General features: G+C 47.6%; 1 protein-coding gene across 4 annotated transcripts in view; it reads right to left on the minus strand.

The window, feature by feature from the left end:
• Positions 1 to 352: 352 nt before the first annotated feature.
• Positions 353 to 24,421, minus strand: part of PLCG2 (phospholipase C gamma 2) — a 184,308-nt gene continuing 160,239 nt past the window's right edge. For 2 of the 4 annotated variants that reach the window (XM_027119166.1, XM_027119165.1), the window contains exons 26-33: positions 20,702 to 20,804; positions 18,969 to 19,178; positions 17,501 to 17,646; positions 16,461 to 16,575; positions 15,373 to 15,540; positions 10,930 to 11,018; positions 1,388 to 1,572; positions 353 to 693 (exon numbers count right to left, since the gene is read on the minus strand). In XM_027119166.1, the coding sequence (XP_026974967.1) occupies positions 651 to 693; positions 1,388 to 1,572; positions 10,930 to 11,018; positions 15,373 to 15,540; positions 16,461 to 16,575; positions 17,501 to 17,646; positions 18,969 to 19,178; positions 20,702 to 20,804 (1,059 nt within the window). In that variant the 3' untranslated portion in view covers positions 353 to 650. Of the gene's footprint in view, positions 694 to 1,387; positions 1,573 to 10,891; positions 11,019 to 15,372; positions 15,541 to 16,460; positions 16,576 to 17,500; positions 17,647 to 18,968; positions 19,179 to 20,701; positions 20,805 to 24,421 lie in introns of those variants that run through there. The other 2 variants (XM_027119168.1, XM_027119167.1) reach the window with 2 other exon arrangements.

Genomic DNA, 24,421 nt, shown 5'->3' on the forward strand with positions numbered 1-24,421 from the left:
CAGCTCTGTAAATCAAAGAGGCCCCAATTGACCCCCCACTGCCCCAGTCGCAAAGCAAGTCTCTGTCTTAATGGATGGGCTCCACCCCCAGCCCCGTGTCGTGTATGGCAGCAGGTCGGTTCAGCCTGCTGGTGGTAGTTAAAGTGCTTTGACCCGGGGCAAGGCTAGGGCTCCTCTCTGGACCTTGGTAAATTCTGATGGCCTTAAGGGTGTTCAAATCGTTTCCAGAATCTAATGAATTAGTTCCTTAGAGATGGGGCTCATCTTCTGTGGAAGTCAGTTACCTGGGTCTTTAGGGGCCAGGGAAGGAATCCTGCTCACTCTACAGGTCGTGCACAGAAGCTCTAACCGATCAAGAGTTGCATTGCTTTTATTCAGTGAGGTCTGGAACACGAGAGGCCGAAGGTGAGCAGGTTTTGGGGGTCCTCTATAGAGACTATAAGTTAAGAAATTGTCCAAGACGAGAAAGTTACCAGGAAATTACCCCAACTCATGCCACTTGGGTCGACTTCAGAAACGTCATCTCGCTGACAGGCTTGAGGAGAGGATGACGTCACACATGAGCATGTTCCCAGGGTCCGAAGAGAGCACACAGTCCTACATGCAAACACACGCGCACACACGACACCTTTACACATGGAGCCCGGCTTCTATGAGTAGAACTTGCTGTTGCTGACTCTCTTCTCTCTTAACCTGAAATGAAACAGATTTCACCGTCATCCATTAGTCTAGGACATGGGCCACGTGCTGAACTCTGACATTTCTCTGTCCACACATGTGCAGGATATTCGGGGCTGCAGGGTACAGGGCAGAGTTGGGAGAAGTGAGTCCCTGGCAAAGACACGTAACTTCCGTGGATCTGTTTCCTCACTGGTCGTTGTCCTGGGGTCACTGCTACCGTGTAGGCGTGGTCAAGAGGAAATGAAAGTAACGTGGTAAGGAGTCTCCATGCTGTTTGCAACAGAGGTTGCTGCTGGCGTTTTCTTGACGATAGCTCTTGGTGGAGCAGGCCTGCCTGGCACACTTGGCTGGCCCTCCTTACGCGTCCGTAGCACAATTCAAAGCATCCCTTCTTGCGGAGGGGAGGGATTCTGTTTCGATTTAGGAACCATTGGACTAGCCCATGCTTGGGAAGTCCGGAAGCGTTCCTTAAACAGCAGTGGTCGTGGCTTATTTGCACTCTGACACTCAAGTGTCCCTCTCATGAGGACAGTTCGGCTTAGGGAAGGTGCAGATGCTTAAGCTCTAACTGTAAGTAATTGATGGAGCAAAGAGAAGTAGAGGCAAGGGTGTCAGGATTTCTAAAGATGGAGGCTTTCCCGCAGCCCTGGCCCCAGGGCCCAGCATCACAGTGGCTACAGGGTCTGCGGGTGGGGGGCTGACCCACCTGCGGTTGCACTTCTCCTGGTACAGCTGCAGCTGGTTCTCGTTGACGTTGAACTCTCTGACCAGGGCATCCCGGTTGGCGCTGCGCAAGTTCTGGTGTGTGTCGTACAGAAAGAGCTGGTTGTTCAGTTCTTCTTGCCGCCTCCGCAGCTGGCGGCAGGAGGAGTAAAGCTCCTCTTCGCTCTCCTGGAGAACAGAGGTGAGAACAACCATGTGGGCACAGTGTCCTCCAAACCAGGATGTGGGGCATGGCACCTGGAGGGTGTGAGGGAAGGGAGCACAGGGCAGACCTGTCATCTGCTGGGACCTTCCCAGAAAATCTAGGGCCTCTTTTAACCAAAGATAAACTTGCAGTCACTTACTCCACAGGAAGCAAGCAGTTTAGAAACTCTGGTTCTCGAGGAGGGGGAGCTTTACTGTGAAACACTGAAATAACAAATGCACTGCCCGCTGATCCTGTTTCTTAATCAAATCTGTTTTTTCGTGGGTCTGTGTCACCTTCTGGCTCTCATCCAAATGCAAAGGCTCTGTGCTTATAGTGGAACACAGCAGGTGAGGCAGAGGGCAGCCTGGATGGGAGGTAGATTAGTGGTGGCCTGGGGGCTGGAGTGAGTGGAGACAGCTAATGAGCAGGAGTTGCTTTCTGGGGTGATGAAAATATTCCCAAACTGGTCATGATGATGGTTACACAACGCTGAATAGACTGAAAACGACTGAACTGTATGCTTTTAAGTGGGTGGAATGTACGGTATACGAATTATAGCTCAATAAACTTGTCACCCCCGCTGTGGCAAAAAGAGGCAGGGAAACATTAGGCTATACCCCCAGAGATGGGCTTGTCACTCTGGCCAGTAACGATGACTCCCCTGTCACCGCCGCCTCCAGCGTGTGACCCAAACCAGGCAGATGGGTAGCAGCCCTGGGCCTCTGGTCAGTGCTCTTGGTAAAAAGCAAGTTTCTTTTCTTGGGGATCAGTGGAAAGAGTGATGATTGTTTCCAGTTGCTAGCGGTCCCTTTGCTATCACGTCGAGAAGGAGAGGGAAACAGAGCCACTGGGAGAGCACCTGGATCCAGCCATGACTGTAACAAGCCCTACTCCTAAACCCCGCAGTTGTCCGAGCCAAAATATTCCCCCCATTATGCTAAGGGGAAAAAAAAATCTTATCGGGTAAGGTGTTTGTATTTCAGCATGGGAGGAGGAGGGTGTGTTGCCTCACTGATGTTTTTAAAAGGTCTCTGTCTATTGTGCAAAGGATGGCTACTCAGGGGGTGGGTCTAGTGGCTGTTACCACTGGTGCAGTAGGTCGAGAGACTCCAGGGCTAAAAACGGGCATCCATATACACAAGTGGGCTGCTTTTGTCATTTACTTTTATAAAACGTGGCTTAGACCATAGCTTGGTCTGAAATTTTTTTCTCACCTTAACGACCTAACAAACCATCATGGATATCCCCGGGGTAACAGGTAGACTCTGACTTTGGAGAGTGGGGAGAGAGATGGTAAAGGTTATTCTAGCCACTGGCACAGTGCCGAGGAGTAAAACGATGATTGTCTTTGCACAAGGAGTGGAGGTAAAATGGGTAGTTCTTGGTAACTGATTCAACGTACTGAGTGAGGCACTGGCAAGGGTCCATAGTGACTTGTCTTAAACGTTTATCCTTCCTCAAGGAGACCAGCTTTCCTTCCTATTAAAACTAAAACAAAACGAAAGCCACATTGAAGTCTTCACGCTGTACTACAAATGGTCTCTTTTCACCTGCTCTCCGCCTAGAAGAAAACAACTTATGTTGTTTTCATATGTGTAATGATGAGTAGCACTGATGTATATACACTACCAGATGTAGAAGAGATAGCTAGTGGGAAGCAGCCGCATAGCACAGGGAGATCAGCTCGGTGCTTTGTGACCACCTAGAGGGGTGGGATAGGGAGGGTGGGAGGGAGGCTCAAGAGGGAGGGGATATGAGGACATATGTATGCATATGGCTGATTCACTTTGTTATACAGCAGAAACTAACATTGTAAAGCAATTATATTCCAATAAGGATGTAAAAAATATATATACACCTTTTCCACTAATGCTTTTAAAATTGCAGGCCTTTGTCTCCTTTTCTGAATCCCAAAGCATTTACAGCTGTGATATAATTTAGTCCTATGAGATACAACATACATTCAGAAAAGTACGTAAAACATATATACAGTTTAGTGAATAACTGTAAAGCAAACAGCTGTGGAGACACCAGCCAGTCAAGAAACAGAGCATGGTCTACTCTGCGTACCCCTCCCGATCCAGACTCCCTCCTTCCCTCTTAGAATTTTGTGATAATTATTTCCTGGCTTTCTGTTGAGTCTGAGTTGTCACAAAAATTTAGTTTTTCTTTTCCAAGTCAATGGTTATTTCTGTTTTCTAATACATGTATCTTACCAATTTTTCTCACCATTGCTTCTTGCATTACATTCCTTCTTGCTTACCATGGTCATTCTTTTAGCAAAGCTTATTAGTACTAAATTATCTGTCTTTGTATTTCTGAAAATACCTTCATTTTGCCCTCGCTCTTGAATGGTAGCTCTTAGGATGTAGAATATCTAGACCCACAGCTGTGTATCTAAGGCATGTTGAAGGTATCCCTTAGTCTTCAGGCTGCTATTGCTATACATGGAAGCACTGCTGTTATGTGTCAGTCGTCTGTAGTTAATCTGTCTTTTCTTTTATAATTTTCTCTTTACTCTGTATTCTGCCATTTCAGTAGAATATGCCTGAATGTGGGTCTCTATACTGCTCTGTTTATAGTTGGAGGATGCTTGTCTCTTCAATGCTGGAACATTCTCAGCCATGGTTATTCCAATGTTGGAGCTTCTCATTTTACGCTTTTTTTTTTTTTTTTTGCTCTTTTAGTATTTTTACCTTGTCTTGCTGTATTAAAGCAAATTCCCCAAACACAATCTTCACAGTTATTAATTCTTTCCTTAACTGTACCCATTCTGTAATTTCCTACTTATTAATCTTTAAAAACTTTTTTCAGGACTTTTTGATTCGTCTTTCCAGGGATTTCTTTATTGGTCCTTTCATTCCTACCTTTTCTGATTAATTTTAAGAAGGGTGGCTCTTTTTAAAATCCATGCATCCACTGGGTTCCCTTTTAAATTTTTTTTTAAATTTCAAAGTTATTTTCAGATTCACTGGAGTCAATTCTCTTGCTTTTGTGCTTGTGAGATATATTAGCATTATTTTCCTTGAGTGTTAAAATTTTAATGTGCAAGCTCATCTGGAATGGGAAGTTTCTTTCCTCCTTCAGTCTATACACCGGCATCTGGTTTTCTGAATGCTCTAAATGGGGGACTCCCAAGGGCAGGGCCAGCAGTGTTACAGTGATAGTCTGGGGCTCTAGATTCTCAGGAAAACTACTAACCCTGTCTGTGTCCTGGCTGCAGGGCTGTATCCACTTTTATCCCATCCCCTCAAGCAAGCAGCTGACCGCTGGCCTAAGTCCTGGGCACCTGCCAAATCTCTTTTTATGAAGGGTGTTTCAGAAGAATGAAGCCCACTGGCCCCAGGCCATCTATCTGTGTACAGCCTATGTACAGTCCCATTTGTATTAGCACACACAAATGAAATACATAAATTATGTATCCAAACACAAAGAGTAATAAAAAGAACAAAAGGCTAAGGAAAGACTGAATCAGTGAAGATAAATTTAGAAATGGCTGAATTGGTAAACCCAAATACAAAATAAATGCAAGAGCGAGGTTGTTTTATGGGAAAAATACAGAGTTAATGAAGTAGATAATCCGTTATCTATACTAATCTAGGAAGGTATGGAAGGCTTGATTTGTGACCCAGGATATGATCTATCCTGGAGAATGTTCCATGAGCACTTGAGAAGAAAGTGTATTCTGGTGTCTTTGGATGGAATGTCCTATAAATATCAATTAAGTCCATCTTGTTTAATGTATCATTTAAAGCTTATATTTCCTTATTTATTTTCATCTTGGATGATCTGTGCATTGGTGAAAGTGGGGTGTTAAAGTCCCCTACTATGATTGTGTTACTGTCGATTTCCCCTTTTATGGCTATTAGCATTTGCCTTTTGTATTGAGGTGCTTCTATGTTGGGTGCATAAATATTTATCATTGTTACATCCTCTTCTGGATCGATCCCTTGATCATTATGCAGTGTCCTTCTTTGTCTCTTGTAATAGTCTTTATTTTAAAGTCTGTTTTGTCTGATATGAAAATTGCTACTCCAGCTTTCTTTTGATTTCCATCTGCATGGAATATCTTTTTCCATCCCCTCACTTTCAGTCTGTATGTGTCCCTAGGTCTGAAGTGGGTCTCTTGTAGACAGCACATATACGGGTCCTGTTTTTGTATCCATTCAGCCAGTCTGTGTCTTTTGGTGGGAGCATTTAATCCATTTACATTTAAGGTAGTTATCAATATGTATGTTCCTATTACCATTTTCTTAATTGAATTGATTTGCATTTGTTATTAGAGGTCTTTTCCTTCTCTTGTGTTTCCTGCCTAGAGAAGTTCTTTAGCATTTGTTGTAAAGCTGGTTTGGTGGTGCCGAATTCTCTTAGCTTTGACTTGTCTGTAAAGGTTTTAATTTCTCCGTCGAATCTGAATGAGATCCTTGCTGGGTAATCTTGGTTGTAGGTTTTTCCCTTTCATCACTTTAATATATCCTGCCACTCCCTTCTGGCTTGCAGAGTTTCTCCTGAAAGATGAGCTGTTAACCTTATGGGGATTCCCTTGTATGTTGTTTTTCCCTTGCTGCTTTTAATATTTTTTCTTTGTATTTTATTTGATAGTTTGATTAGTATGTGTCTTGGTGTGTTTTCTCCTTGGATTTATCCTGTATGGGCCTCTGTGCTTCCTGGACTTGATTATTTCCTTTCCCGTATTAGGGAAGTTTTCAACTATAATCTCGTCAAATATTTTCTCAGACCCTTGCTTTTTCACTTCTTCTTCTGGGACCCCTATAATTCGAATGTTGGTGCAATTAATGTCCCAGAGGTCTCTGAGACTGTCCTCAATTCTTTTCATACTTTTTTCTTTATTCTGCTCTGTGGTAGTTATTTGCACTATTTTATCTTCCAGGTCACTTATCCGTTCTTCTGCCTCAGTTATTCTGCTATTGATCCCTTCTAGAGAATTTTAAATTTCATTTATTGTGTTGTTCATCATTGTTTGCTCTTTAGTTCTTCTAGGTCCTTGTTAAACGTTTCTTGTATTTTCAGCATTCTGTATCCAAGATTTTGGATCATCTTTACTTTTATTACTCTGAATTCTTTTTCAGGTAGACTGCCTATTTCCTCTTCATTTGTTTGTTCTGGTGGATCTTGTCTTTCTGGTGGGCAGGACCATGTCCGGTAGTGTGTTTTGGGGTGTCTGTGACCTTATGATTTTAGGCCGCCTCTCTGCTAATGGGTGGGATTGTGTTCTTCTCTTGCTAGTTGTTTGGCATAGGGTGTCCAGCACTGTAGCTTGCTGGTCGTTGAGTGGACTAATGTGGCTCTGTTTATGTACTGAATTTTTTAATTCAAAAGATAATTTTTTTTTGGTTTCAAATTCCAGAAGGTCTTTTTTAGAGCTTTAATGTACCTCCAAATAAAGCACTGATGTGTTAGGCGTCTCATAAGATGCTTCCGGCAGCTCTAGTTCAACTGCCAGGCACCTGTACCGGGTATTCACCTGGTCTTTCCTAGTCGCTACGTGCCTGGTTTTCCACTGCATGCTCACGGCTCTGTATGTGCAGCAGTCCCACCAAGGCACTGGGACACAGTGGAGGCACCTGGTTTCTGCTGTTTGGGAGCAGCACTGGTCCAGCTCTGGCTGTTGAGGCACGAGGAGGGCCTTTCTCTCTGTCTCCAGGTCTCACGACTGTAAAGAAGTCTTTCCCAATGTCCAACACCAGGCCCAGCTCAGCTCCCGAGTGCAGCACCCCCTACTCATCCTCCGGGAGTTCAGTGTGCCCCGCAGCCCTTCTCCAGAGGGATATGTGTGAATCCACACGTCGGCTCTGGCTGAGCCTTGCTGGGAACCACAGACTGTGGTCTTTCCAACTAGGCCACTCTACCCCTTGTACCTTAGCTCCCACCCAGCATGAAGGTGAGCACTGACGACCCTGGGATCTGTACTCAGAGATCCTGGGGCTGCCAGTTTTCTCAAACGTACCCTCCGGATACTGCCAGCTTGCCCGGCGATAATAATTAGGGTGACTATTCGAGCTTCCGTATTTCTCCTGCTCCATTCTTCTGAATCGCACAAGTCTAGATCATTTGAGTGAAGGAGGCCATTTTCAATTAAGGGCAGGATTGCATATAATACATCAACTTAAAAGAAACTGTTTACTTCCAGAGCACAATTCGACATGTATCCAAAAATATATGGTCTTTTATTTTCCTCTTTGACCTATCATTCCATTGCGAAGTAGCTAGCCTCAGGAAGTAATTTTTAATCAATGTTATATGAAGACCTTCATTATTATAAAGTAAAAAGGTGCAAACCACCTAACTGTCCGTCAGTGGGAGAAAGGCTAAGTGAATTAGGGACCTCCACCTGAGGAAACAGGCATTAATGGCTTTGAAAATGGTAAGAATGTGGAAAAATGCTTAGCATCATCTGTGAAGTGAATAAAGGGCACATATTCATATTATATGAATCCAACTATGAAAATATCATACGCAAAAAATTATCAGGCAAAGGAAAGATATCTAAATGCTAGCAGTAGTTATGTACAGGTGGTTTATGGGATTTTTTCAACCTCCCCCTTCCTTCGTTTTCCTACTTCTCAAATTAAGTATCATAGGTAATAAAGTGGTGTTAAAAAGACCCTCTGTAAACCATATATACAGCTAACAGAGTAACAGAATTGATAAGTGATTGTGACATTTAAATGGCTTCTTCAGAAAGGGCTCAACGTGCTTACTGACAGCTTTCTGGGGGCTTTAAACTCTTATCGCAGCCAGTGTTTTACGAGTAAACTCCAGCTCAGCTCGCACTGGATCCATTCTTTGCTCAGACAAGGCTTTCTGGAAGCTGTTTACCAGAGAGTGTGCCTGGCGTCACAGAGGATACATGATAAATAAAACGCGGTTTGACCTTGGGCACCCAGGTGTCCCAAACACACACCTCTCATCACAGTGTGGGGCACACAGGCCAGACGGTGCCTGTGAATGGCTTACAACCAGGTGACAGATGTGGAATTAAATAAAAGCTCGGGAAGCAGTAGCAAAGATGAAACCTGCACTCAGACAACTTTTCCCCTGGGAACCCCACACAAAGCCCCCTCTTCCCCCCACCCTCTCAGTGGCCTCCCCAGCAGAAGCTTCCCTCATTAAGGAAGTCAAAGCTGGATAAATACATTTTCTTTTAAATACACTAATTGCATCTGCCGCCGGTGCTACCTAGTCATTTAAATTCTTTATAATGCTTCCAGGTTGTTTAACGACAGCTTTGTAGAGCAGTGTGTAGACGAATGCTCAACGAGGACTACCAGGAAAGGGAGGAACGTATATAAAACTTTCATGTCGGGTTTCCCTGGTGGCGCAGTGGTTGAGAGTCTGCCTGCCGATGCAGGGGACGCGGGTTAGTGCCCCGGTCCGGGAGGATCCCACATGCCGCAGAGCGGCTGGGCCCGTGAGCCATGGCCACTGAGCCTGCCCGTCCGGAGCCTGTGCTCCGCAACGCGAGAGGCCACAACAGTGAGAGGCCCACGTACCGCAAAAAAAAAAAAAAAAAATCTTTCATGTCGAGCATTTCTATCACTTCGAATCATGAAAGGTCATTTTTTGGATTCATAATTTAAGGCTCAAGTGAAAACTGATCTTCATATAAACATTACATTTACTTTGACAGAGTCCAAAGTGCTATAACATTTAAAGTGCGTTTCAAAATGGAAAACCTTCGTTATCCGTCCCCTTGTCTTTTTCAGACGGTTTCATCATCACGAGCTTATTTTATACCAACAAACTGTCACTGAGGTTCTTTGGCCCCACCTACTGTGCCTGGTATTTTTGCATCCTCTTCCACCTTGATGCTTCTAAAATGCTTTTGAAACTATCAACGTTAACAAAACTGAACGGAAGGCAAACAGCTATGCAGAAAACTTAATGTTAGGCTTTTAACTGCATGGGCTATGACTATGGCTGTTCAAAGGCATCCCCCTCCTTGCCTTCTCTCTTCCCCACTGGACGGTGCTCAGCTCTACAGGCACACCTGGGAGATACTGCAGGTTGGGTTCCAGACCATCCCAATAAAGTAAATAGTGCAGTAAAGCGAGTCACACACATTTTTTGGTTTCCTGGTGCATGTAAGAGTCACGTTTCCACTATACTATATTAACTACATCTAAAAAACAATGTACCTACCTTAACTAAAAGTACTTTATTGCTAAAAAATGCTAACCGTCATCTGAACAAGTCATGGTAATAACAGCCAAGATCACTGATCAGCATAACAAATACAGTAATAATGAAAGAGTTTGAAATATGCAAATTACCAAAACGTGAGACGGAGACATGAAGAGAGCAAATGCTGTTGGAAAAACGGTGCCAACAGACTTGCTGGTCACAGGGTTGCCATAACCCTTTAATTCGTTTAAAAAAACGCAGTATCTGCAAAGCGCAATAAAACGAGGTATGCAACACTGACCAAGCCCACGTCAGCCCTCTGCGTTTTCCAGGTTCTCCCAAGAGAACTGGGGCGAGCACAGATTCACCCAGCCCATGCTGAGTGTTGTGGTTAGGGGAGTGGAAAGACCTTGGGAGACTGTACTGGCCACATATGGGGCCTAGTGGGGTTCATTCTATAGGAGAGGCCGTCACAGAGACTCGGAAGCTCTAGAATCACAATACATACCATCAAACCCAAGACCTGAACTACCCACTCCTCCGTGCTGCGTTCTTAACCTTGGTCCTCACCCACCTTATCTCATCCTCTTTCATAATTCAAGGAGGCCAAGCCCTTTCCATCCAGCCTACCCAAACTGGTTAACCAAAGGAGAGAATAAGTGTCTTCAAGGCTGCTGCAAACCGAAAGAACAAGAAGGCAGGCTCCACCAACAGCACACAGAACCACAAAAGGAGTGCCGCTCGCTGTGGGAACTTGAGGTCCATGAATTCCCTTCCCCAGGACAAGCCATGACAAAGCTTTGCTGGATGCTTGCAGACCTTCGGAAGGTGAGGTAAACCAACAGGTGAGGTAAAGCACGCAGGGAAGATGCGTTTACCTAGAAGAGCACTGTCTTGCCTGGCTCTGGCTAAAATGAAACCAAAGAACTTCCAAAGAGCTTCTCCCTTTCCAACTACACAACCTCTTCACAGAATCATATAGCATCCTGCCAGAAGAAAGGCCGCTGGAAGAAAAACCCTAGGACCTCGGAGGAAATCTGTAGCTAAAAGGAATCCTTCTTTTATGGTCTGGCATGTTTGGCTAGGTAATTCTCCATGTGTTCCAAGTCCCTCAGCCATTCTCACTGGTCGTCTCCACCCCACCAGCAGACACACATAGCTCAGGGCACCCCAGCTGGAGGGTCTCCACCCACCAGGACTGGCCGCATCTCACAGAAAACCAGGAGGGAAGCCAGCTCCATGTCTTCACTGTAGCCGTTCTTCAGAGGAACAGATCTAAATCCTGCAGAGTGGAAAAAACAACACCAAGGCAGGCAGTTAATGTCACACCTTTGCTTTCTTGGAGTACCCAGGGATCACATACCCAGTACAAGGAGCAGAGGAGTCAGTGCCCCATGCTGGGGGCTGACTTCCTTCCTGGATGCCACAGGTCCCACCCTGATGGTTGGGGAGGGAGGCTGCAGAACACAGCCTTGACTGACAGGTCCATCCAGAGAAGTGAAGTTAAAAATACCCGTCATCTAGAAATGAAAATGACTCACTCAGAACGAATTAAAACCCACAGAACATTGCACATTGAATTCAGAGCGACTACAGCTGTAGTTTCAATTCCTTAACTACTCCTGATGAGGCCAAAGACTCAAAGGAGTAATGAATCCCCACATTCAGTTTCTGCACTTAGCCCTTTACAAAGCTTAGGACGAGGGAGCGTTTTCTCTTTAAAGATTTCCAAGGGGAAGAAATCTTCCTGTCCCCTGGCAGTTCACAGCAGCATTGATCATTCTCCTCTAAAAGCCATTCCCAATTTACAATTAGGACCTGTGTCTGACGGTCTTTTAAATGTTTCTTTTTATTTAGGAGAGGGTTGAGGTGGGGCTGAATTCCCCCCACCCCTCCCCATTAAGTAATGTTTAAGGCAACACCTCTCAAAGTTGGTTGGTTTGCTTGTTTTGATGAAGTAGTATAACTGAATACACAGTAGAAATGAAAGTCTCGCTTCCACCCACTCATAACCCCTTATTCCAGAAGGAACCACTGTTAACAGTATCTTTCCAAAATAGCCTATGCATATGTTTGTTTCCCTTAAAATCGCAAAGGATAGTACGCTGCCCAGCAATTCTGTACCTTACAGTTTCCATTGACCACTGTATCTTAAGGATTTACTATATAGCCCTAGTGTCACTTTGAAAGTTTTTAAATTGAAATACAGTTGACGTACAATATTATGTTAGTTTCAGGTGTATTACATAGTGATTTGATATTTGCATACATTATGAAATGATCACCACAGTAATTCTAGTAACCATCTGTGCCCAAAGTCAGTACAATATTACTGGCCATATTCCGTATGCTTTTATATTATATCCCAGTAGCTTCTTTGTAAGGAGAGATTTGTACCTTGAAAGCTTCTTATTTGCACTGTATCTACTGATTGTCTGGGACAAGCAACGCTCAAAGTAGGGCATGTGGGCTAGTTTCTCTGTGCCTTCCACCACTCAGGTTTTGGCTTGTTTGATGACTAGTCTTATTTCTCTTAGAGAACCTTTTTTTAGTCTGTCAGTTGATTTATCACCTTTAAATAATATCTATTGAATCCCTCACTTTCCACTGCTAATGATGAGGAAATTGGCATGCTTACGTAACCCTACAGCTTCTCTCCCTTTTCCTCCCCTAATCTGGGTAAGCTGTATTATTATTTCTCCATCAACATGGTGTGTAATATTTGTGTTCCATTTTGTAACCATAATTCTCCCACAAAGGGAGGCTTAGTTCTGTAAAAGAACGGGACAAGGAACACTTGTATACTCACAACCTAAATCTTACCATTAACCTTTACTATACTTATGTTTATCCACTCACCAATCTATCATGTGTGATATTTACTTCATATTTCAAAGAAAGATGAAGGCCTCTGTACACTTCTCCTTATGTCAGCATGAATCTCATTAACAAGAAGTCAATATTTGTTCAGTGTCCCTTTTGTGATATAAAATTTACAATGAAATGCACAAATTTTTAAAAATGTCCAATGCTCACCACCTTCTTACTGAACTGAACTTTTGCATCAATATTTTGGCTGGCTAAATTTGTCTTTTGTATTCTTGAATACGAGCTCATGGGACATATACTCCCTGGACTGTGCATGTGTGAACACATCCATCCTGTGATTTTATACTTGAGTGACAGTGTGAGTGGGTATAAAACTCTCAGGTCACACTCTCTTCCCTGGAGGATTTTGGGACCACTGCTCTCCTTGAATTTTGCTGTAGAGAAGTTTTCTGGCCTATTTTCCCCTTAGAGGTGTTGGGAATTATGGTGATGTGGCTCGCCTGTGGGTCTTATTAAAATGCAGATGCTGACTCCAGAGATCTGGGATGGGGCCGAGATTCTGCATCTCTACCGAGCTGATCTATGAACAGTGCGGAAGCAGTCAGTCTAGGTATTGATTGATGTTAGAACGTGCTGAACTGCTGTGCGCTGTGGCGTTCTGGGGAGCAGCCCGTGCACCCCGAGCAAAGTGGTGCGGCCCAGCGCGTGCCTCCAAAGTTGGAGAGGTGAGCTCTGTCCCTCCTTCGGCTGGACGTCTCCAGTTCCACATACCTCCTGTCACTGCTCAAGCCTCATTTTTAGGAGCAGCCCTTCACATAGATTGGGAGTAGGGCTGAACGGTGTTTGCCAATTTCACTAAAAATAGTTTGGTTCCGTTTTTCTTCTTACTGGTTTTGGTTACATCACAGAGGAAAGGGAAATAGAGACATCTTTGGACGTAGCATCAGTATTTTTGGCTTATTAGGAGTAGGGGAGGCCCTGAGGGTGGCCTGCGGAGTAGGGAAGAACGTGGGGTTTGAATCCCAGCTCTGGTCGGAAAGGTGCGTGACCTTGACCTAGTTAATTAACATCTCTAGGCCCAAAGTGCTTATATTTAAAGAGCGGAGATGATAAAACCCCTTTCACAGGACTGCTGTGAGGATTAAAAGAGAAAGAGTTTAAGGCAGCAAGCACAATAAAGGCTGCTTCCTTCTTTCCCGAGCTCCAGCTGGCTTAAAAGCTTAAGTGCGTCTCTAATGACAACGGGCAGAGTTTATTTTCGAGTTCGATGCCTTATGCACAAAGGTATTGTTATTCTGTGTCACGCCTTCCATGAATATGGATGTACGAGGCAGTGCTAGCAGCGGGACAGAGAGAGGTCTTACTGGGAGCATCTCACAGCTGGGGGAAGGGTCACGTTTTTTATCATCCTTGAGATGTTGTTTTTTAAATCTCTCCAAGCTAAGCCATACCATTTTCTAGATGATTCAACAGGACACTGTTAGGTGGCTGGTCAAGAGGGTTCCTCGACTGACCTCTCTCTAAGCCTTGGGAGGGGCTACGGTTCACATCCCTCCTCAGGGACCCCGTAAGGAGGGGGAAACAGCAGAGCCACTGCTCTGTGCAGGATGAGTCCAGGGGAGGTGGGTTAGGAAGGGGTGGGCACAGTTACCACAAAAAGAAATATGTCCTAAGCCTTACTTATTGGGCTAATGTAAAAGAGGCAAATCGCAGAGTAAAGTCCTGTGGCTAAGTTGCTGGGTTTAGTTTCCAGTGGGGGCAAGTTAACCAAGGGGGCTGGCAAACGTCAGGCCTCTTGGACCTTCCAACTGAGTGTTCACTGCTGTCATTAAATCAGGAAGATGGTACTTCTTCTCAAGTTCCTGTTTCATCTACTCATTCGCTTAGGACTGTGTTTCCTCGATAGGACGGGCAGCCTAGGTCTCACCCGGTTTTCTCCGAGTGCCCTCTGAGGAGCTGGCCACACATGAAGATTCCTGGGCCCACCCAGCCTGGCTGAACGGGAACACCCTGGGATGGGCCTGCGTTTTCTAACTGGAGCACCCCACACACAGGTCTAGTTGTAGAAATGATTAGGTGTGTATGATATAAATGTAGGGACTATCTGGTATGTTCCAAGTTTAGAAAAAATTTAAAAAAAAATAGGAAACAGGGCCCAAGGTTTCCAAACAACATCAAGAGAAAAGACTGTGATCTTTGGCTCTCGAAAAATGACCCTTGGAAAATAGGGGAACAGTGAGTGACCTCGTGAAGACTTTAGAAGGATCTATGACTGGGGTCTCTCAGAAATACAGGGCCCTTCTCAAAGCAGGAAGGGGTTTCGTGTGGGAAAGGAATCACAAGAAGAAGAAGTGAGTCAGCCATCCCAACCTCATAGAAGAGGAAGGTGGTGCTCGGACAGCCCAGGTGACTTGCCCAGGGTGACGTGGGGAAAAGCAGGCCTAAGACTGTAGTTCCGGGTCTCTTCCTTCCCCGGGAGCAGCTTACCAGCCCCTGAACCTGCCTGAGGAGAGGCCAACAGCTTCTAACCTTCCAAAAGGAAACCAAACTACAGTGCCAGGTGGACCGTCAACTAATAATCCCGTTTTGGATGCAGAAGCCCCACTGTGACCAGCCCGGCATCTCATCCTGCCACTTGCCGCGGTCCCTGTCCCAGCTCACGGGAACTCCCACGAGATCAGCTGTCCAACCTGCCCATGATTTAATAGAAGCCAGGAAAAAGGCTTTTTCATTCTTTTCAAAGCCAGCAGCCCAGACCCAAAAGGATGCCAATCCAAGCCAAACGTTATCATTAAAACGGGTCTCACCTGATTTGATTCCTTTAATGGGGAAAGTGGCATGCGCGAGAAAGTTGGGGTCGCTGAACATATCTTCCTCGTACACCACAAAGCGTAGAAACGCGAGGTTTGGGTCATAAATTTCAAACGTCACCTTCTCCTGTGTTGGAGCCCAAACAGGGCTTAGGCCGTTGTCATCTGGAAGGAAATCCAAGCTCACTTAGAGGCCCCATTCGTCCTGCCCCCTCTTGGTTACACCATCTCTACATCCATTGGCTTTGCATCTCCGTAGCAACGGTGTAAATACACATCTAGGCCAGGAGCTAAGAAATAATTTTTTTCCAATGCCATCACAGGCCTGGCCCTCAGTAAGCAGGGGGGAGGCGACCACCGCCCCTTATAGATCTCCCACCTCAACCCCCTGGGATTGGGGGGTGGACAGCAGTGCAGGAACAGGTAGGTTTGGACAAGAGAAAGGAGACATGGGAGCCACATCCCTCGTCTGATGGGGGAGGCGGGTTAGGTGCTCTGAAGAGATAGTGGGATTTGGAGTTGCCAGGGGAGACCCAGCCTCAGGGAGTAAGGTAGTTAACTTTCACCCTCCACAAAGGCCAGTTTCACTGGTCAGCACGTGAGCTGTTCATCGGGCTACCTTCTACCAGGGACGGTGGTCCCAAGCCTTAAAAGGCCCACAGTTCAGGTTTTTCCAGGCCTCAGATGGCAGAACAAGCATTCTCTGGGCTTCCCTGCTCTCTGCGGGTTAAGATCACCCAGGTTGGGCTGCAGCCTTTTGGGTCAGGTCAGCCACATCCTCTCTTAGCCCTGGACTCAGTAGGTAAGCAGGTGAGGGCTGATGCACAGGTGAGAGGGAGCTGGAGCCTTGCCGGGGCCTCCCAGAGTTACAGGCTGAGAAACACAGCAGTGGGTCCATGTCCAATTCTTTCATCACGTGGCCCTTTGTTTCCTCCCCCCCCCACCCCGAGCTCCCCATAGCAGGCAAGGGGGATGAAGGGAAAGACCTGGACACCAGTGCATTACCGCATCCCCGATGACTAGCATCCCCGACCTGGGATTCAACTTGCCTGAAGTTTAATTGAAGAAAGGACCCAGCAACTTACTCACAACTGTTGTTTTGAACTTGTTGTTGTCATATTCGGCTCCGCATATTTCCACCTCCACAAAGGGACATGCAATACTTCGTCCAGGTTTGGGAAGATGACGAGCCCCCAGAACCTAGGACACCAAACGCAAGGATTAGAACTCTCCCGGCTCCATCCTGGGCAGAGCCAACAAGTTCCACGTGGGTGGGTTCTCATTTCTTCACTGGTGAAGTACTAGACCCTCCTACAGTGGACACCCCTACTGCTTCCCTTTTGTGGATGAGGAACTAGGGGTGGAGAGTCAGGGAGGATTCCCACAGCTGGTAAGGATAAGCTGGGATGGCAGCCCCAGTGCCAAGAGACTCAACAGGTGGACCTCACCTGTGCACAGAAATGCATACACCCAGGCCAGCACCTACAGAGATGGAGTTCAGTCACTCAATTTCTCAGCCCCTCCCAGGAAAGGATGGGGGAGAATGTGGAATCCTTTTTGTAACAGGCCTTTTTTTTAAAAATTTTTAAGAACTTTGGTTATTTATATATGCTTCAGTTTTTCTTCCTTAATCTTATGAGAAGTGCAGTTCATTTCCCTACCTTGCATCATTTCCCAAACGGGAGAAAACAAAAACTCTAACAAAGAGACAACACCTTCTCTGAAAGTTGGACCAGTTTAGAAAAGCTTTCACCCCTCAAAGTGGCCACGATGGGGACAAGCTCTCTCCTCCACAAAGACCAGAGAGCCACTTCTCACATGTTTGATTCCCCTTTTTTTCTGACCAGATGCTGACCTCACAGGGACCCTGGTGAACCCAGCCAGAGACAGATTCATAGCTCGCCCCCGCAAACAAGGGGAGGTGACCAAGCTGGACCTGGGAAGGTGCCCTTCCCTCCCCTCTTCCCCTGCAATGACCGTGGCAGGCACTGCAATTAAGATCCTGAACCGTGTCTGGGTGTTGACGGTTTAAACCAGGTGACCGGTGTCGTCAGGCAGCGGGCTGGGCCATCCCCACGCTGCACAACCCCGGCCCCCTGCGCCAGGAAGGAGGGCTGGGCCTTACCTTGACCGTCAGAGTCATCAGGATTTTCCTCTGGGACTCAGGCGGCATGGGGTCGTACTTCTCCGCCCTCATGCTCTCGGGCTGCAGGACATAGCCAGTCCGCCCATTGAGGGAAAACAGGGCGTGGTTCATCTGCAGGTACTTATCTGGAGAGGAAAGATAACTGCTGATGAAAGTGAGGCAAGAAAAGGGGCCCCAAGGTGCTGGGTAGGGGATGATTTATACCTTTTTCCGAAAATAATTTGAGGCAGCTGTTCAAATAGGTATCAGACTCAAAAATAGGGGTTTAAAAAAATCTATTGAAAACCAGTGTTACGGGAAGAAAATGTGGGATTAAAAAAATCTCAGACTGGGGACACCTTTCCAAGTAAGATACAAAATCCACAATGTATTCAAAGCTAAAAATTGCCGCAAAGAACAAAATTTCCATAAAAGTTGATGTGCTGTAGAAAAATCCATTTAACTCAACTGACAGGTGAATATCTACATATAAATTTAACCTGTTGAGAAATCTGGTAACTGTGTCCTGTGAATACCTAAACCCCCTTAGAAAAACTGGGTGAGAAGCATGAATGAAGTCTGCGGAAAAGAAAACACAAATGCGTCTTAAGTACGTGAAAACCTGGTTAATGTTACTCATAAAAAGAGAAGTTACCAGTAAGGGAAGCTGTGACTACAGTGTAACATCAGTTTTCACCTATCAAAGACTGAAAAGTTTTGCTAAAACTAAGTTGGTCAACTTTTGCCAAAAAGGGTGTAAACGTCTCGCCCGCTCGCACTCCTGCCTGCAGTCCCCATGGAGAGCAGGGTGGCTAAGTGTCTTCGCTCAGACCCTCCTGGATACAGGGGTGCAGTGGTTTTCCTCAGGGCCAAGTTGATCAAAGCTGTTTGACCCAGCCTGCACTTCTGAGAATTCTGCCCCACAGACATGCTCCCATATCTAAAGTGATGCTCACGTAAGGTTACAGGGGGTAGTGCCGTCTGTAGTAGCAAATGAAGGGAAAGTGCAAAGCATCGTGATTAATGCCACCCTTTGCCTAAAGAAGTTGGGCGTGTTGGCCTTTCCCAGCATATGATTATCTCCAGAAGACAGCCTGGACAGCAAGCCCTCAGAGAAGGATGGGCCCGGAGAGGGGACCGGAAGACAGCCACTGAACACCTGAATCCATTTGCCTGAAGCTCAATTCCTAGACTTTTAAATTACGTGTGTGGATGCATTTCCTTTCTCTCTTAAACCGGACTGACTTCGCGTCTGTCACTTGCCATCACGGAGCCCGTCACACAAGCACCTGGCATGCCCAGGGGTCCCCGTCATCACTCTGTTCAAGGGGATGGGCCTCGCGCTAGCAGGCTGGCTGAACTCTGACAACTCCTAAGACACCCCGTCACACCGGTGGCCCCAGCAGACGGTGCCTGGAATGATGCTCCGTCGTCTCAGACTTATTGGCCACAGTCAGCCCCCTTTTACCTGGTGTCTGGAAATTGAGTGCCACCATCTGGGAGCCACACAGCCAGAGGCGGAAGGGGTCGTAGTTGGAGGAGTCCACCCGCTGTCCCTTGGGGTAAATGCGGGTCAGGCCCTTTTGATTGTATTTCAAGAGATCGTTGGGTTTCTGTCTGACGATGCTGTCAGCCTTTGTCTCCACGAAGGAGCGGATTTCTCGGAAGTCGGGGTTTTCTGCACAAAGAGAGGGAGTCGCGTTTATTCTGTGTCTCGCACATTTTCTTAACGCCTAATGTACTGGCGGGATGTGCAGGTCGTGAAATGAAACCAGGAATCTCTCCCGGATGAGACATTCAAGTGGTTATGACGATACTGCCATAATTGGTTCTGCTGTGGGCTTTCCCCTCCGGGGCCGGGGGCGGGGGCCGCTCCCAGATATTAAGAGGGAGCCCAGTGTTCCCACAGCCTTTTAGTCTAGCATTATTGTAATTTACTTTTTGTTTAGAACTACCAGCAGCCTTGTACAAGAAACCACAAAAGCGGTACAGTTACAGAAAGGAGTGGGGGAAATGGGATCCGCAGGGAGGAGGAGATCTGAGGAGTGGAAGGTGCGGACGTTGGATCTGTTCCTCATCAAAGGTGTTGCAGGCACAAGATGAGTGAACCCAGCATCTTGGTGGAGGGAGAAACGAATGCCAGCAGGAAGGGATGTGACAGGAGAGGGGATGCCTGTGTGGGTGAGGGGACAATGAATGGGAGGAGACTTGTGGGAAAACGCAAACAATCCTTTGCTTGGATGAAGCTCTGCTGCTTCACATCCAGCTGTGGTAGGACAGCTCTTGCTCTTAACACGCTGAGCGTGGCCGCGTCTGGTTCAGAGCTATGACATCTTTCCCTGCGTGTGGAGGTACCCAGGGACCAGCCTCCCAGTGACCATTAATGCTGAGGTTTAGTACTGCTTCTCTGGTCCTCTGCCTTGGAATTACAGATTCTGGAGATCAGAGACACGAGTTGCTCAAAAGGAGGAAGAAAATATGAACAGGACCATTATTAGATGAAAGAACTTGCTACTTTGGAGGATTTGGTAGGAGATCCATTTTTGCATCCTTCTGCAGCAGGCCAAATAATGGCCCCCAGGGATATCTAGGTCCTGGTCTCTCGAACCTGTGACTGTGTTCCTTATATAGGAAAGGGACTTTGCAGATTGATTAAATTGAAGGGCTTGAAAGGGGGAGATTATCTGGCCCTAAATGAAACCACAAAGTCCTTATAACTGAAAGGTAGAGGGGGATTTGACTACGTAGAAGAGAAGGCAATATGACCACAAAGGTAGAGACTGGAGTGACACGGCCACAAGCCAAGGAATGCCAGCAACCATCAGAGGTGCAAGAGGCAAGGAACAGATCCTCCTCTGGAGGGAGTGGGGCCCTGCTGACACCTTGATTTCAGCTCAGTGATACTGATTTTAGACCTCGGCCTCCACGACGGTGAGAGAATAAATACGTGTTGTTTCAGCCACCAAGTTCTTAGTAACTTGTTACAGCAGCAGAAAAACGAATCCACCCTTTAAGAGGGTTTGCCTTCTGAACATACCAGAAGGGCCTGTTTCACCAGCATCCTCGCCCTGAGGACAAACTGAAGGGGAGGTTCCCACTTAGCACAGTTAAGACGAGTAGGAACGCTTTTCACAACGCCAGACTCAAATGGAATCAAGAGTTTCCCCCTAGGTTGGGGGGCAGAGTGATGGGAGACGGTACCTAGGTTGTCCTTGGTCTTGCTGGTTGGTTTGCAGTAGACGACCAGGTCCGAGAGCTCGATGGCGATGGACTGGTTCTTCTCCCAGTACTTCATGTTGTTCTCCTGTGTGGAGCCAATCTCGAGTTTCAGCCCTCAAGCCGGCACCTGCGAAATCCCATCCTCCCAGCACCTGGCAGGCGTCTTCCTCCTCTGGGTCCCCTCTTCTCTTTGGCCCTCACACATGCTCACATCTTAAATGTGGTGGAAAGTTCTCCTCTCCCCTGCCCGTCCTCTTACTTTGGAAATTCTCCACCAAGCTGTCTCCACCCAGGATCGCTGTCCAGCTCAGTCTCTGACCACAACTCTCAAGAATACAGGGGAACGAGGGCTCTTCTTTGTCACCACCCCTCTCTCAACCCTCTGTTCTCGGCGCGCTGCCCTATCCCTCCTCCCGAAACCACGCTGTGACAGTTTGTCAGATTCTAGTTCTCAAGCCCAGGACCGCTCTAGGCCATGGCCTCCCTGTGCTCACTCGCTGTCCCCTGCACCCCACCTCCCTGCAACGTGCACCTCGCTTTGCAGAGGACTCTCCACGGCCCGGGCCACACACCAAGGACTTGGGAGCCACTCGCCCTCGGAGGACCCACGGTCAAATCCATCTCCAGGTAAGGATGGGCTCTCACTCCACTCCAAACCAGACAACCCTCTCTGGCCTCACCAACTTCTGACCCATCCCCCCATTGGCCAAGCGGGGGAACCCTAGAGAGAATATCGTTCACAGATGGTAACATTCACCATCCGGGAGGTTGCTTAGCTTCAGGCAGTGCACACTAAGTGCTTGATGGATACTATACCTAAGCCCACACGTCCCTGAGAGGTACAGTTTATCTCCACTCTTCCACGACATTACAGCACACACAGAGGTTGAGTAGCTTACCCCGGGCTCCACAGCAGGCCGAGACCAGATGCTTAAGCAATCGGCCTCACCTGTGTTACCCCTCTGCTTCGCCCCCTCTCCACCCTCAGCCACCAGGTACGGGAAGAGGCCTGTCTGAAAGGCCGCCAGGTTCACATCCCAGGTCCCTCTGAAGCACAGCGACAACGTCCTGGCCCCTCATCCTGCCGCCCCCATCCTCCTCCCTCCTCTGCAGGTCCGTCGGATTCTGGACGCCACCCAGATCACTCCTTCCCCAGGACGCCTTCCTGGGTAACTCCATCCAGGCCTGGGAAAGAGATGCTGCATCGCTCAAGCCTTCCAGAATGCCCACTGCCTCACCCGGTCTTGGCCTTGCACTGTCTCTCGTCCGACTATCTATGTTGGCGCCTTTCAACACTAGTGTCCAGACCAGTGTCCACACTGAGGCACGTCCCTTGGGAGCAGGACCCTGCAGGGGGTGAGTCTTCTGGTGACAGGTGGTGATTTGGTGACAGGAGCATCACAGTGGTTACAACTGTGGGGACTGGACTCAGAGGCGGGTTTGAAAGCTGGCCCGATTTGCTGGCTCTGCCGACGGCACAAGTCACCTAGCCTCTCTGTGCCTCTGTGCTACTGCAAAATTGTAGAACAGTTACTCTCCAGACCCACAGACTTTGCCCATAGGCCATCTCAGAGTTTGAAATCACAACACACTTCATTGGTCAGGCTTTGGAAACTCACTAACTAGATGAATCCTAGTGACTGGTCTTCTGCCATTTGACCAAAAGAAGCCAGAGATGATGTGAAATTACAGAGCCCTGAGCAGGTTCCTAGGGCCTCGGTGAGGAGCTCCCAGCAGTGAGCTGAGAGCACACTTCGTGTTGCTTTCCCAGGGGCAGCATGGGTCCACCTTGCTTGTTCCCACACGGGCAAGCCCTACAGCTGGTTGTGTTCAGAGTGGAACCTTTGTCAATTCTGCTGACTCCTGTTCTGTTTTTTAACATTCGTATGAAATGTGATAAGACTAAGCAGATGTAAAAGCTAATTAAAAAGGAACATAGACCAAGGCAGAGCACAGCAGCCTTCCAGAGCTAGGCTTAGCCTCAGAAACCGTCATGTGCTGGGGAATGAAGGGGACAGCCTTCAGGTGAAGTCACATTTTCCTCCATTAAGAGAAAGGGAGAGAGCCAGGAAGCACCCGGCCGAGGGTGTCATCGCCATGCCCCTTCCCTCCGAGCCCCACACTCAGAGGGGGCGTGAGTGCCTGAGAATAAAGTGGCTAAAGGCTTCCTCCTCACTGGTGTTTTTCTCCATTCTCAGCTACACGGCCCTAGAGTCCCAAGTACTAGAAGATGCTCAGGACAATCACATGCTCGCAAACGGTGCCGTGCAGATCGTGACGACAGCCACTCAGCCGACCATGAAAACACACGCAGAAGAAGACAGGAGGAAATCACCTCTCAGAGGAACCCCAGGACAGTGGCAACCCCCTGGGCCTCGGAGCCCTACTGCATTGGAGGCACCGAGGGCAGATGAGGTGGCCCCATGGGGGAAGGGGGGAACAGCCTTCTTGGCCACAAGCGCGTGGCTCATCCCAAGTGACTGATGTGATGATGTGACAGGTCTTGTGAAGAATAAGGACCCGTATGTAGGGCCTCTGACTAGATTCTGGGATGGGGGAAAGACGGCAGGCCCTGCCAGGGAGGGTGCCCATCTGAACAGCTCTCGGCACAGAGTCTTCGAAAGAAGAGGACTTTACTCCAGGGTGTCGAAAGGATGAGTCAGGGGGCCTCTGGTGACCACAGACTGGCCAAGCTGCAAAGTCCCCCACAGGGGGAAGAAAAAATCCAGCCAAGTACACTGGAGGAGGGAGACTCATCAATTATAACCCGAGGTCGGAGGGATCCAGGAGGTCCTGAGAAAGCCTTGAAGTCAGTCCTAGAAGCAACTGGGTACATGGGAAACCCTAGAACTTCTTCCCAGCTCCGTGGCCACAAGAAAGAGCAGACAGCCCCTTGCTCCGTCATCCAAGACACAGCAACACTTCCCCATGTCCTCCTGGCATGAAGACAACGTGATGATTAAATCCTGTGGTGACCTGAGCCCTTGCCGTGGGTCAGGCTCTGGGCCAGCACTTTCTATGCATCATCTCCTTTCATCTTGTGAGTTAGGTATCTGGCTCCTCATTTTACTGACGAGGAAACTGAGACCCAGAGAGATGTGGTTACCTGCTCAGGGTCCAACCCTGCCAGGATGCAAACTCCAGTTGGCTTAATTCTGAACCTCCTGTTCTTACCTAGAACCTCGCCCTTTTCAAAAGGCCTCCAGACAAACCCTAATGCTCCGTTGAGGATAAACCCTCAAAAGCTCATTCCCATCAAGACTGGAAGTTCCCCCCACAAGGATACAAACTTCTGGAAGGAAAGGGCTGTGTCTTGTCGATTACAGTATTCCCAGGGCCCTTTCCAGTCCAGAGACGTGAGCTCAGTGAACGTGCACCGGAAGGATCCAGGCTGCTTTGAACAGTATTAAGAAACAAGAAAACTTTCCAAATGAGGAAGGCAAAACTTTCTTGTTAAGACACACAGGACCCGACAGGCCCCAAACATCAAGGGACACTGCACACACCGTGAGCCTTCAGGTTCAAAGGTTCAAACCAGACCCAGCTCCGCAGGTGGACCTCCAGTACCCATTTCCTCTCCGCAGTGCTCCTGTCGTCTGAACACCCCCCCTCTAACCCCCGAACTCTGTGGGGCCGCTGGGCCTGCTCCTCCGGCAGCCCAGACCCACCCCACCTCAGCAGAGTACCACAAGCCTGAGAATA

This window comes from Aethalodelphis obliquidens, unplaced genomic scaffold, assembly GCF_003676395.1.
Source record: "Aethalodelphis obliquidens isolate GAN/ISIS:26980383/991018 unplaced genomic scaffold, ASM367639v1 scaffold20, whole genome shotgun sequence".
Taxonomy (NCBI): Eukaryota; Metazoa; Chordata; class Mammalia; order Artiodactyla; family Delphinidae; genus Aethalodelphis; species Aethalodelphis obliquidens.